This window comes from Cebus imitator, unplaced genomic scaffold (genome assembly GCF_001604975.1).
Source record: "Cebus imitator isolate Cc_AM_T3 unplaced genomic scaffold, Cebus_imitator-1.0 Scaffold261, whole genome shotgun sequence".
In the NCBI taxonomy this organism is placed as follows: Eukaryota; Metazoa; Chordata; class Mammalia; order Primates; family Cebidae; genus Cebus; species Cebus imitator.
In genome coordinates this window covers 3,345,074-3,358,480 of record NW_016107576.1, presented here as the reverse complement: position 1 = coordinate 3,358,480, position 13,407 = coordinate 3,345,074, and the positions used below count along the sequence as shown (strand labels likewise).

Genomic DNA, 13,407 nt, shown 5'->3' with positions numbered 1-13,407 from the left:
AAAAAAAAAAAAAAAAAAAAGTCATTTTAAATCCTCTTTTCTTTCACTCTGAATTTGGTTAGTCATTAAAGCCTTAAAAATCTCTAAGCCAGTTCACTTAATAATTGTTTCCACAGGTGGTACTTACATTCAGGCCAGTATCTTTGCCTAGAATTACAAGAGCTTCCTTAACTGGTCTCCCATCTCATTATTTTGTTTCCAATATCTACAGTGCATCAAGTGATCTGTCTAAAACTTAAATCTGTCATGATTAAAACTCTTCAGTGGCTCCTTACTGCTTTTAAGGCGAAGTCTGTCCTCCTCAGCGTTCCATAAGGAGGCACTTGTTTGTCTATCCAGGCTTATTTCCCAATATTTACTTCTGTTAAGAAGGCAGAAAGGTACAAGTGGAGAATTGGCATCACTTGTTCAGTATATTTCACATACTGTGTTCTCCCTTACCAGACCTTTGAGCATGGTGTTTTCATTACCTAGATAGAAGTTGCTTCCCAGCTTCTCATATACTCCTCCTTTTCTCCCACCACACACACACACACACACACACACACAGACACACACACAGGCGCATGCGCGCGCGCACACACACACACACACACACACACTCTGACTATTCATTCTCTTTTAGTTCTGAGCAGAGAAATCACTTCTTCTAATAAAGCTTCCCTATACCCCAAGTTTGGATTGAGAGATTTTTTTATGTGCCCCAGTGGTGATCAATATTTATTCTCTCAGATACTTTCCATAGTTTTCTTTTATAATTTCTTGTTCTTTGGCTTTCTCCCTCCCCTGCCCCCAAAGGGAAGGACCCTGTCTTTCCTGTTGACTGTTTTATCTCTAGTGATATATATCCAGAGTAATACAATACTTGATGTTTAAGTGAAATGCTTGATGAATGAATTAGAGAATCCACAAACAAAGGTCTGAAAACCTGGAAGTATGAAATCTGTTTGGAAACTATTATCAGCCCTGTATTTCAGTTTGCTTCATAGAGCTCTATTATCAGCGATCCCAACAGGAGGTGTGTAGATGAAAATTTTGGGAGGAAGAGAGGTTAAAATTCACATGCTTGGACTCTGCCTTAGATATGATTCAAAAATAGGTAACTGTACAACTCTAGCTAGTAAGTACATGTTAGACTGAAACCTTTTGAGGGCAGGAATCAACTTACCCATTCTTTTGTGAATGTCACCCCCAGAGAATGGAACATCCTAACATACACAGAGTAAGCCATCAAATAAAATTGCTGGGTTATCAGCCACAGCCACAGCATTCCACCAAATATTCCCAGAGACAGCAATCATACTCAGCCTTTCTCTCTCAAACTCTGCCGATTAAATTCATACTCATGATGTTGCATAATTTAGTGGAAAGTATACTAAACTTTAATGAAATGTATTTTCTAGTTTTTTGGTTTTTAGTTGTTTTTTTTTTGTTTTGTTTTGTTTTAAGACAGGGTTTCACCATGTTGGTCAGGCTGGTCTTGAACTCCCAACCTCAGGTGATCTGCCCACCTTGGCCTCCCAGAGTGCTGGGATCACAGGCGTGAGCCACCACGCCTGGCCCTGTATTTTCTAGTTTTAACTTCTAATAACTGACTAAGGCAAATTAATTTACTCTTGGTCTTAGTTTCTTGATTTCTTTCTCTATGAACCAAGATGTTTCAGTAGAATGCAAAGCTTAACTCACATTGTACTTCCAGACTTGCAAAGTTAGATGTAATTTCTCCCTTGCATATTGTATCATCATACTTTATACTGTATTACACAAATCCCCACGGTCTTAACTAAATCATAGCTCTGTGTGTGTGTGTGTGTATCCATCCCTCCACTTCTGTTCCCATGCCAATTAGAATGTAGCCAAAGGGAATACAGGGACCATTTTTCTTTTATATTCCTGCATTGTGTCTTATATGCATTTTGTTCGTTTAAATCCCTCTGTAGTCTAAATGGCCCCAGTTCCTTTCTGTTGTTGCTCCATGCCATCAAAATCATTAGGATATTTGCAGTTTGTGTAGAGCAGTGAGGGAGCCCACCCACTCTCAAAAATACAAAAATGACTCAGAAAAGAGAGTGCTGGACAGTTGACCATTATTGAACTGTTATAACTTCCCTAAGGTTTATTCATGTTTCTTCTGTAGTAACTAGTGCTCTTAAGAAAAGAAAGCAACAAAAGCCTTGAAAATGAAAAGGAATATAAATAGTTTTGGAAAAAACAGTAAGAAGTTCGAAACTGCATGTCACAGTTAGCCCAAGGGGAAAAAAATATCAGGTGGTATAAGTAGTTAGCAGCAGTGAAATCTTTGGAACCTCACATAGGAATTAAAAGGGGATGAGGGAACAATTTCTTGACAGTTTGAGAGTGAGATACTGCAATGGGTAAAACTCTCACTGGGACTTCACTCATATTTTGTTCATTTATACCTCTTAGTTTCTAGGACTAGACAAGTTGAGTTTTTATCACTGTCTACTCCCCTGAATAGCTCTAATTTCAAGTTAATAACAATGCATGTTTATCAACATTTCAATGATGTAACAACTGGATATAAAGTGATTTAATCTGAAAATACATTGACTATGCTTAAGCATTAGAAAAGTGGTATTTTAGTACAGTCTAAGGGAGATGTTTACTAACACTCCCCAGAACTAAGTGATATTCAGTCCTTCATTCTTCATATTTAATATTTTCTCATTAGAAAAGGCACTACACTAAAAAGCCGTATAGAATGATACTGTGTATCATTCTTTCTGAGTTACCCCTTACCCCATTTCTTCACAGGTTAATATCCCACTGGGTCTTATGGATCACACAGTTATAATTCTTGGTGCTTTTGTTATTAGTGGTACACACAATAATGGTGTATCATGGATTCTGTGAGATATGGTAGTCAGTAACAGTGGTTAGATGTATAAAGAGCAGGCCAGGATTAGAATCTTAGCTCCCATCTCAGATTTCCTGTGTGGTCTTAGACAAATTACCTTAACTATCCTAAACTTTTTTCTTTCTTTATAAATGGTGATAATACTACCTGTTTCACAAGATGGTTAGATTAGATGGAATAATAATGGAAAGTACTTAACAAAATATCTTATGTTTTATAAGAGCTTTCTGTAATGGCCATGTTTCTGGTATTCATTTTCAGGGAGTTCATTCTGTAATCCCATCTATTTGCTTTTGTCTCATATTAAGTTTGTTCAGAATTACATGAGAAACCTATGAGTTTCCTAAGAGTTACAAAGACCAGTGAAGAGACAACTAATATGTGTAGGTGTAAGTGTGACAAAATGTATAGCTATATTGGATTTTTAATGTAATGGTATAGTAGAGTTAATCCAGTGTCTTTGCATCAACTCTCAAATGGAAGGAACTCATTAATATTAGAAAAATAGAACAATGAGTAATGCATGGAGAAGGAGGGAATAGAGCCTCTTAATTTGTGAATTTTGCTTTGAAATGGAGAAAGCTAACTGGTTATCCTCGCCAGGAGCTCTGTCCTTAGAATCTGTCTTTTTCACAAGTGAGGCTGTTTAATCTAAAATTTAATAATTGGTCTTAATGTACAGATTTAAATGCCAGTTACTTTTGGCAATAAAAAGATGGCAGGAATAATATCAAACTCTTGTATATTGTTTAGCATTTATCCGTGAGATACTTAAAAATGTGTTCTGATGTCTTTAAATTCAAAGCCTGAAATTCAGCTCCTTAAGTCTGCAAAACCAGTGAAAGAACAGCTAGAAAAAAAAAGTAGTTTACTTAAGAAGCTCAATACCTTGTGTCTCCCATACTTATCTTTTATCCCATGTCTAGTATAGTGATAAATCATTTATACAGTGTTTTGTAATTTTTAAGCTTTCAGTGGAAGGTGAGCCAATACCAACATGTATTAAATACTCACTGTATACTGGGCAGGATGCTCTTTGCTTTCTGTTCAGTTTCTTCTTTAATCCTCAAAACTCCATGAGATAAATGATAATACTCCCTGTTTAGAAATAAGATTACTCTGTGATGGCATTTGAATCTAGTTATGTTAAGACTTTGAAATACATAATGTTTTGCATAACCATGCTACTTGTCAGTAGGTGCTCCATAAATGCAAGAATAAAACCAAATAGTATGATTGCATGATTATTCGTTTGAGGTTATTTTACAGGTTTTGGTAACAGTTTTTTACATTTGGTAAGGAATTCACAATTTTCAAAGTGATTTCACTCTTACTGCCTTTTTCAGTAACTATGGCTGCAAAATAGAATTACCCTAAAATTTAGTGGTATAAAACAATTGTTTATTTTGCTTTCAAATTCTGTGAGTCAGCAATTCTGATAGGGCACAGCAGGGATGGCTTGTCTGTTCTTTGGTGTCTCAGACCTCAGTTGAAACACTGGGGCCTGAAATCTGAAGGTGGTTTACTCACATGGCTAGTAGTTGATACTGGTTGTCAGCTGGAGTTTTCAGTTGCTGTCTACATGGGCCTTTCCATGTTGTCTCTCTGTTACAGACTTTTTTTACAGCAGATTGACTAAGTTCCAAAGTTGATGTTCCTAGAAAGAAAGAATACTAGTCAGGCAGAGGCTGTTTGCTCTTTTATGACCTACGCTCAGAATGGCATAACTTCTTTTAAACTCTGTTGGTCAGAACAGTCATGGGCCCTGCCCAGATTCAAGGGGTGGGAACATAGACCCCACTTCTCAGCGGAGGACTAACATTCACATTTTAAGAACATGTGAAATGATATGTACATATTGATGCAGGTGTTGATACATATTGGTTGTGTTGTCTTTGGAAAATACAGTCTGCTGATTGTTATAATTGATTTTCAAATTAACCTGTGAAATAGATGAGGCAGATCACTTTACTAATGGAAACATTACCCAAAGTGCTAGTATGGTAGCAGGTGTCTTACAGTTAACTAGAGAGATGAGCCACACAAGTTAACCAACAAGGTCACAGATCTCCCCCACTAGGCTGGGATGGTTCATCTGTTTTGGAGAATATATTCATTTGACATTATTAAGAGATACGGTTAAAGATGTATAAAATGTTAAATCAGCATTTTGAGTGAAAATGCCAACGAGTACTTACATTTTTTTTTCATTGGGAAATGCCATTGAATGTTAATCTACCTGATGAGTTTAGAAGAAGATTGACACACTGCAGCTGGGCCAAGTTCAGTCAACCCTGTTTTTGTAGAACTAATTAACATAAATAACAAAATAAAACAAAGTTTTATTGGAACACAGGCACACGCATTCGTTCATTCATGTGTTATCTGTGACTGCTTTTTGTACTGCAGTAGCTGAGTTGAATAGTTGTATAGAAAACATATAGCCACCAAAGCCTAACATAATTATCTGGCCCTTTGCATAAAGTTTGCAGACCCTTGGTCTAGAAGATCAATAAGTTGCAGTCAATTTGAAATTTCCCCTACTTGAAGTTGTAGTTTTGACCAATTTATTTATTCAAAAGATATATGAAAACTGTCACCAGTGAGGGAAAGACAGAGAAACAACTTAATGCTTGCCCTCAGAAGAGATCATAGTATTGTTGAGGAGTCAGATTTACATAGTTCAGTGTCATGAACGGTAGTGTTTTTCAACTGGGCACAACTTTCTTGAAAAAAAGTACTGTGGCTAAAGATTGAGATTTATTTTGTCAGAGAAAGCTTTCTAGAAGACCAATACTGATCAGGTTCTTGAAAATAAGTAGGGGATAACAAGGTGAAATAGAAACGGAGCCTAAGGTAATAAGGGAGACTGTGAGAAAAAATGTGTGAGTAGGACTTTTATACTTCAAGGTACTTACAGGAATTCCTTATAGCTGGAAAGTAGCATTGACAGTGAACATTTAAGCCACTGAGACAGGAAAAGATTTGAGAGCTCTTCAAGAGAGTTATGAAAATGTATTAATTGGTTATGAGAATGATGAAGAGTATGTAGTGTAAGTCAGTAGGATGACTGATCTGGGCAACTAGCTTGTCAGGGAAATGGTGCCATTTTACTAAGATACTGAATACCTAAGGAAGAATAGATTTAAGGAGAAAAATAAGTTTCACTGTTGGAGATTTTTAACTTGCAGTGTGTATTCAACACCTAAATAAGATGTTGAGTGGACTGTTGGCTTTGGAAGCCTGACATTTAAGAAAAATATTTGAGAGTTTTCAGTAAATAGGTATCTGAAGCCATGGATAAAGATGCGATCATAAATAGAAGGCATGTAAAGCTAAGAGAGAGCCAAAAACAGAACTGTGGGAAACAGCAGCATTTAAGAGATGCATAGAAGAGAAAAGAAGAGGAGGGCAGGCCTTTGGACGGGGTAGTTGAAGCGGAGCAATTTTGAATACCTTTGCATTTGGTAATTTTGGGCAAATTTTGTGGAGTAGCAGGAGCAGAAACCAGGCTACATTAATGAGTTTGGGGAGTTAGGAAAAAATAAAAGTAATAGAAACCAAGCAATAGTAATAATTCAAAAATGACAGAATATGGGAAGAGCAGTTAGAGGACCATAGGACTTAACTCTACCAAAGGGTTGAGGTATTGATGAAATGAAGTATCTGTGGAGATAAAGAAGATAAAATCCAAAGCGGAAGAAGAAGGATTGACCTTTGACAGATGGAGGTTATACCACATTCGATGATATGTAAAAAAGAATGGTTGAGGAAAAAGAACATTGTTGAAAGTCTGCTTTTGTCAGCCTTTCTGATTGATTAAATAATTTCTGATTAAATGTGATGATTTATGTAAAGTAACCATAGCAATCTATTTTATGTAGAAGTATTACCTCTTCATGAGTGAGGAAATTAAAGCTTAGGGAGGATTATTTGTCCACGGTCACACATCTTGTAAGTGGTAGCACTATTACCTACCTAAAACCAAAAGTTTGAATTCTGGCATGCTCTTGCCTACACTATCCCCTTTGCTGTCCTTCCTCTGCTGGATGTGACTGTAGATAAATCCGACAGTTAATCTTATTCCATAGACCCATATGAACAGATGTTGAGTTCTTGAAATGAAAATTATGTTTTCTTATAGGAAATTCCTTTTTAAAAACAATAAATCTTTAAGAGAATACTTAAGTAATAAACATCATGAACAATGATTTATCTTTTTTTGTTAATCCATATTTTAGCTAGGCCGAAAGATGATAAATATAACTCATCTTCAGTGTGTTAGTTTTTGACAACCCCATGTTCTCTTTTTGGGAAGCTTTGTAATATAAATATGGAATTGTGTTTTTCCCATTTTTTATTTTCAGGTGTCTGCTTTTGGGGCAGAGTTTTCATCCGAGGCATGCAGAGAGTTAGGCTTCTCTAGCAACTTGCTCTGCAGCTCTTGTGATCTTCTTGGACAGTTCAACCTGCTTCAGCTGGATCCTGATTGCAGAGGATGCTGTCAGGAAGAAGCACAATTTGAAACCAAAAAGGTACTGTTTTCTAGTATATTCCTTCCGTTTGATGGGTTAGTCAAGATAAGGTAAAATGTAAGTCACTTAATCAAGTGTAAAGACATCTCTAGCTTTTACATTTTTTAGTAAAACTCAATTGATTTCTTGTCGGGTGTATTAGATCAAGCAAAGCAAATATGAAGGAAAATCAGGATTCCATTCCACCATGATAATCAAGCAAAGGAGTAGACTCCCTATAACATGCTTGGATCCTTGTCGTTCTCCAGTCTCCCAAACTTCTGGCCAAATGAAGCCAAAGAATGATTAATAGGTGCTTTTGTTCATTTATACTAAGAATCCAGTGTTGGATGAAACTTGAAAGCAAAGCACATAATACCTGGCACTTAATTGCAACATTAAATCTAGTTAAAAGGAATATGGACCCTTAGTCTACACACCTATTGCTAGTAATTTTGGACACCTAACTTTACCTTTTACATCTGAAAACAGAGCCAACGATAGGTAGTTCGATCTTTCCAGGTAAACCTGTTTTAAAACCTGCTGTTCAAGCAAATTAATAGTGAATTTGATTATCTTTTTCTTTTCTTATTTTTTTTTTTTTTTTTTTTTTTAGAGACAGAGTCTTGCTCTGTCGCCAGGTGCCAGACTGGAGTGCAGTGGCGTGATCTTGGCTCACTGCAACCTCCACCTCCCAGGTTCAAGCAGTTCTCCTGCCTCAGCCTCCCGAGTAGCTGGGACTACAGGTACACGCCACCACACCCAGCTAATTTTTGTATTTTTTTAGTAGAGACAGGGTTTCACGATGTTGGCCAGGATGGTCTGGATCTCTTGACCTCGTGATCCGCCCACCTCGGCCTGCCAAAGTGCTGAGATCACAGGTGTGAACCACTGCGCCTGGCCGAATTTGATTATCTTTTAAATATTTTCATCAAAACTCTTAGGTCTATTTAAATTATAAATTAGACTGGAAAGATCATTTGTGTTACCCAATTAAAACTAAATACTAATTGAGTATTTTAGTAAACTAAATACTAATTTAGTTTTAATTGGGTATTTAGTATTAGTACTTAGTAAACTAAATACTAATCTAGTTTTAATTGGGTAACACAAATTTAGTTTGTGGTAAGAAAAAAATGTTAGGGTCTTTCTGTTGTTTCCTTCTAATACTGTCTTTAACTTGTACATGCTGAATTTTGTTTGAAGTATTATGATTTGTAAAGCTTTCAAACATAACGATGTTATTATTATTGGTAGTAAAGGTTTATTTTTAACAGTAAGCACTTTGATTCATACTATGTTGTATTGATTGTTTTGCTTTTCTTTCCCAAGAAAGAATGCTCTTCGATTTTTTTTTTCCTTGAGATGAAGTTTCGCTCTTGTTGCCCAGGCTGGAGTATAATGGCACCATCTTGGCTCACTGCCACCTCCACTTCACAGGTTCAAGTGATTCTCCTGCTTCAGCCTCCTGAGTAACTGGGATTACAGGTGCCCACCACCAAGCCCAGCTAATTTTTTGTATTTTTAGTAGAGACAGGGTTTCATCATGTTGGCGAAGCTGGTCTCAAACTCCTGACCTCAAGTTATCCACTGCCTTTGCACCTCCCAAAGTGCTGAGATTATAGGTGTGAATCATTGCACCCAGCCTGCTCTTTGATTTTTTTAATGTTTATGGATCTCCAGCCTTTAGCACACAGTATTTCATAAGTTCTTGCCCTTGATCAAGGCTGTTTTTACTAAGAACAAGTTGGAAAAGTTGACTTTTTAAAAAAGCTATGTTGAGTGTATACTTAACTTTGTAGCTACTTGATAAATATCTTTTTCATATATTTCACTCATATCCTGAAATACATTTTTAAAAACTGAAAGAATAAGGAAACTTGTCTCCATGTTGGCAGTTATCCATTGGTAACACTTTGGTTATAATTATCTAACTACAAATATAGATCTCTCATTTCTACATTTTACTTACAAGGATGCCATAAGCATCCCAAATCTATCTAAAAAGAGATAATGTTAATTATATAGGACAACTTCTTAGTGATTCCAATTTGACCACTAACCTTAATAGATATTTTTCAAAAGTAAACATGACCATCAGATTAAAATTGTTTCCTGGGATTTTCTTGGAATACACATAAATATTTTTTTGTTAGAATTTTTGAACTACTTACTATTTTCTAAGATATGTAAGATGAAGAGTAGTAGTTCAGTGGGTTAAATAAGTGGGTTATTTTTCTCATCTTTTTATAATCTTTCAAATTCTGTGAAATTGAACTTACGGCTGTTAGATGCTTTTTTATTATTTCCTTACTAAAAGTTCTTAGTAGTGATTTTAGCTGCTTTCAGGCATTACTTTAGAACTTTTGTATTTCTCCCTAACTATATCCCCCAACTCCCTTTTTTTTTTTTTTTTTTTTTTTTTGTTTCACTCTTGTTACCTAGGCTGGAGTGCAGTGTTGAGATATCATTTCCTCAACCTCCTGGGTTCAAGCAGTTCTCCTGCCTCAGCCTCCCGAGCAGCTGGAATTACAGGAACCTGGCACCACAGCTAATTTTTGTATTTTTAGTAAAGACGGGGTTTCACCTTGTTGGCCAGGCTGGTTTGGAACTCCTGACCACAGGTGATCTACTTCCCTTGGCCTCCCAAAGTGCTGGGATTGCAGGCATGAGCCACCACCCCCGGCCTGTATCCCCCAATTTCTTTAGTTACTACCTTTTCCTTTTTAGATCTTGGTTTCCCAAGTTCCTTGTAGTTTTTTCTTTCTTCCTCCAAAATATTTTGATTTAATTGGTTTTAGCATTTTTAGACTTTTGCACTTATTCTGTAAGAATAGAAAATTTGGAGAATTCAGAATAGCATGATAATTGCTATTGATAAAATAGGGTAAAAGAAAATAGATACGAAATATAAATTATTAGATTTGCCAATGATAAAAATTTGGAGCAATATTTTCTATTATGCCTCTTTCAAGTTCCTGGATTTGTTGAATCAAGAGGAAATATCTTATTACAGAATAAGTAGTATTAAAATTTTTGCTATTTACAACTACTTATATGAAATAAAATACAGAAATAAATTATGTCAACCAATTCTACTTTTAAATTTTTATCCTTTCAACTGACACATTTTAATGAGGAAAATACTACAAATTTTCCACTTCATAAATGTGCCATTTTCATCACTTTAAAACGTATGAAAGATTTGCATTTGGAGGGAAAAAGTTTGTGCTAATCAAAAAGAATTCTCAAGACCATTGTTAAAGTGGAGCTTAATTTTCTTTTCTTTTCTTTTATCTTTTCTTTTCTTTTCTTCTTTCTTTCAAAATAGGATCAGCCTCACCAGGTGCAGTGGCTCACACCTGTAATCCCAGCACTTTGGGAGGCTGAGACAGACGGATCACAAGATCAGGAGTTTGAGACCAGCCTGACCAGTATGGTGAAACTCCATCTCTACTAAAAATACAAAAATTAGCCAGGTGTGTTGGTGGGTGCCTATAGTTCCAGCAACTGGGGAGGCTGAGACAGGGGAGTCACTTGAACCTGGGAGGTAGATGTTGCAGTGAGCTGAGATCGCACCACTGCACTCCAGCCTGGCAACAGGGTGAGACTCCATCTCAAAAGAAAGAGAGAGAGAGAGAGAGAGAGAGAGAGGGGGGGGGGGGGGGGGGGGGGGGGGGGGGGGGGGGGGGGGGGGGGGGGGGGGGGGGGGGGGAAAAAAAGGGAAAGGGGGGGAGGGGGAGGGGGAGGGAAAAAAGAGAAAAAAAGAAGGAAAAGAAAGAGCGAGCCTGTCGCCAGGCTGGAATGTGGTGGTGCAGTCATAGTTCACAGCAGCCTCCAACTCCAGGCCTCTGGTAATGCACCCACCTCAGCCTCCCAAGTAGCTGGGATTATTGACATGCATCATAGCCCCCAGCTCATTTTCTGTTTTTGTAGAGACAAGGTCTCACCATGTTGCCCAAGCTGGTCTTGAACTCCTGGCCTCAAGCTGTCCTCCCCCAGTGGCCTCCCAAATCACTGGGATTATAAGCATAAACCAACCCAGTTGTCAAGGTGAAACTCAATTTTCTATGACAAACCTAATCAGAAAATTGAAGGAGACTCATATTTTAAAGTCAGTTTAGAATAAAATATATTATTTATTGGTTTTCACTATTCAGATGACAGATCAGGAGGAAACCATGATATTTTTGAAATCAGAGGTAACATTACAGTAGAAAATAAATTGAGCTGTATGTTTGTAATGTAAAAATAATATTTGAAAAAACCAAGCTATCAAACTCATCACAATTATTTCAGATTTTTCTACTAACATTCCTTTGTTACTTATTTATATATGTAATCTACCACCTGGTATCAGATTTCAGAGGCTTAAGAAAAAATGGGAAAAGAAAAGCTTAAAAGTAATATTTAAAAAAAACAAAACTCCACATTTAGAAGAGGTTTCTTATATTTGAGTTTTAGAACATCTTGATCACCTCACAAAATACCAGTAGAAGTGTAGGCTGCAGATCACCAAGTCATGCCATTACTTTTTCTGGCAAACAATTCAACAGGTCAGGGATTTCATAAAAGGCTTTTGTTTTCACTTAAAGACTCACTTTTCAGATAATAGGATAAATAATAATAATATTTATCTTCAATATTAATCTATTATACTAGAATTGAGTAAGTAGACCTAACAGTGTATAACAAATTTGTGAATGTAGTTGGATGCCCTCTACTTCCCACTCCATTATCTAGTTGGAACTGGACTAATTTTAAGTCACCTGCTTTATATAATAGCATTATTTTTTTATGTGTATTACGCTCTGCCTTGATATTTGCATTCACTCCAACAGGCCAGAGACAGTACAGAGGTAATATTAACAGGTATACTTCACTGGAAGCTTCTTTCTCTCTTTTTATAAGAGTTGTTGAGTTTAATTTTCATCTCAGCTTCTTTACTTACTGACTTCATGACTTTGAGCAAGCAGTTTACTCCAGAATCTTCAATTTTGTCATAGTAATTACATTGCTTTACCTTAGTGTTTATTTTATACTGGTTATATGCTAAGTGTTTTACCTACATTCTCTATTTAATCCTCACAACAACCCTATAATGTAAATACATTATCTCTATTTAACAGAAAAGGAAACTAGGGTATAATCTGCCAATGGTTAGCTGGCAATTAGATGTCAAAACCTGGTTTCATCTCAGGTTTGTTTGATTCTAGAGCTCCAAGTTTTTAAACCTCTATGCTGTTTTACCTCTTATCTTGAAATGTTAATAGTAAGATCTGCTTCACAGAGTTACTTTAAGAAGTTGAAAGGGTTCCATATAAAACACTGGACTGGCTTTCTGAAGTCCCCTTTTGCCATTTGTATTTAACAATAATAGAATTCCATTACTATTTTTTATTTAAAATTATGAAATCCTTATTTTTCAGTTTACCACAGACTTTAATGGCTCCTGTTACTTGATGTTTTTCAAGAATATGTTCCCAAATTGGGCTTTGAGGCCCAATCAGACGACATTTTATATAAATCACATAATTTTTCTTAATTCAGATAGAAGAGCATCAAAACATTTAGTTGATATCAATTTGCATGGTTACTGTGTAGCCAGTTGCAGAGGAATAGTCAGCTTAAACAGCATTATTCAAGACAATGGCAACTTTTAAACTTCAGGCTGTCAGAAAGAGAATGCTACTGATGTGTAAAACATAAAAGGATGAAATGGAGGTTAAGCTAACTGTGCGTGAAATTGTAGTCGCTAAAGAAATTTCACAGTTGCTTAAAATAGCTTCACTTTTGTCATGTGTCTGTAAGCATCACTACATAGACTGATACCTTCAAAGCAAACAAAAATCTAAAGTCTTGCCGGGCGCGGTGGCTCAAGCCTGTAATCCCAGCACTTTGGGAGGCCGCGGCGGGTGGATCACGAGGTCAAGAGATCGAGACCATCCTGGTCAACATGGTGAAACCCCGTCTCTACTAAAAATATAAAAACATTAGCTGGGCATGGTGGCGCGT

The 13,407-nt window shown here is 36.6% G+C and overlaps 1 protein-coding gene and 1 long non-coding RNA gene across 3 annotated transcripts in view; both read left to right on the top strand.

The window, feature by feature from the left end:
* SELENOF (selenoprotein F) overlaps nt 1-13,407 on the top strand; it is a 46,544-nt gene that overhangs the window by 2,736 nt on the left and 30,401 nt on the right. For both annotated transcript variants that reach the window (XM_017499871.2, XM_017499870.2), the window contains exon 2: nt 7,246-7,413. In XM_017499871.2, coding sequence (XP_017355360.1) covers nt 7,246-7,413 — 168 coding nt within the window. The remainder of the gene's footprint in view (nt 1-7,245; nt 7,414-13,407) is intronic.
* Nucleotides 8,238-8,672, top strand: LOC108283508. Its single transcript, XR_001816863.1, has 2 exons — nt 8,238-8,414; nt 8,487-8,672. It is a non-coding gene; the product is annotated as an uncharacterized LOC108283508 (long non-coding RNA).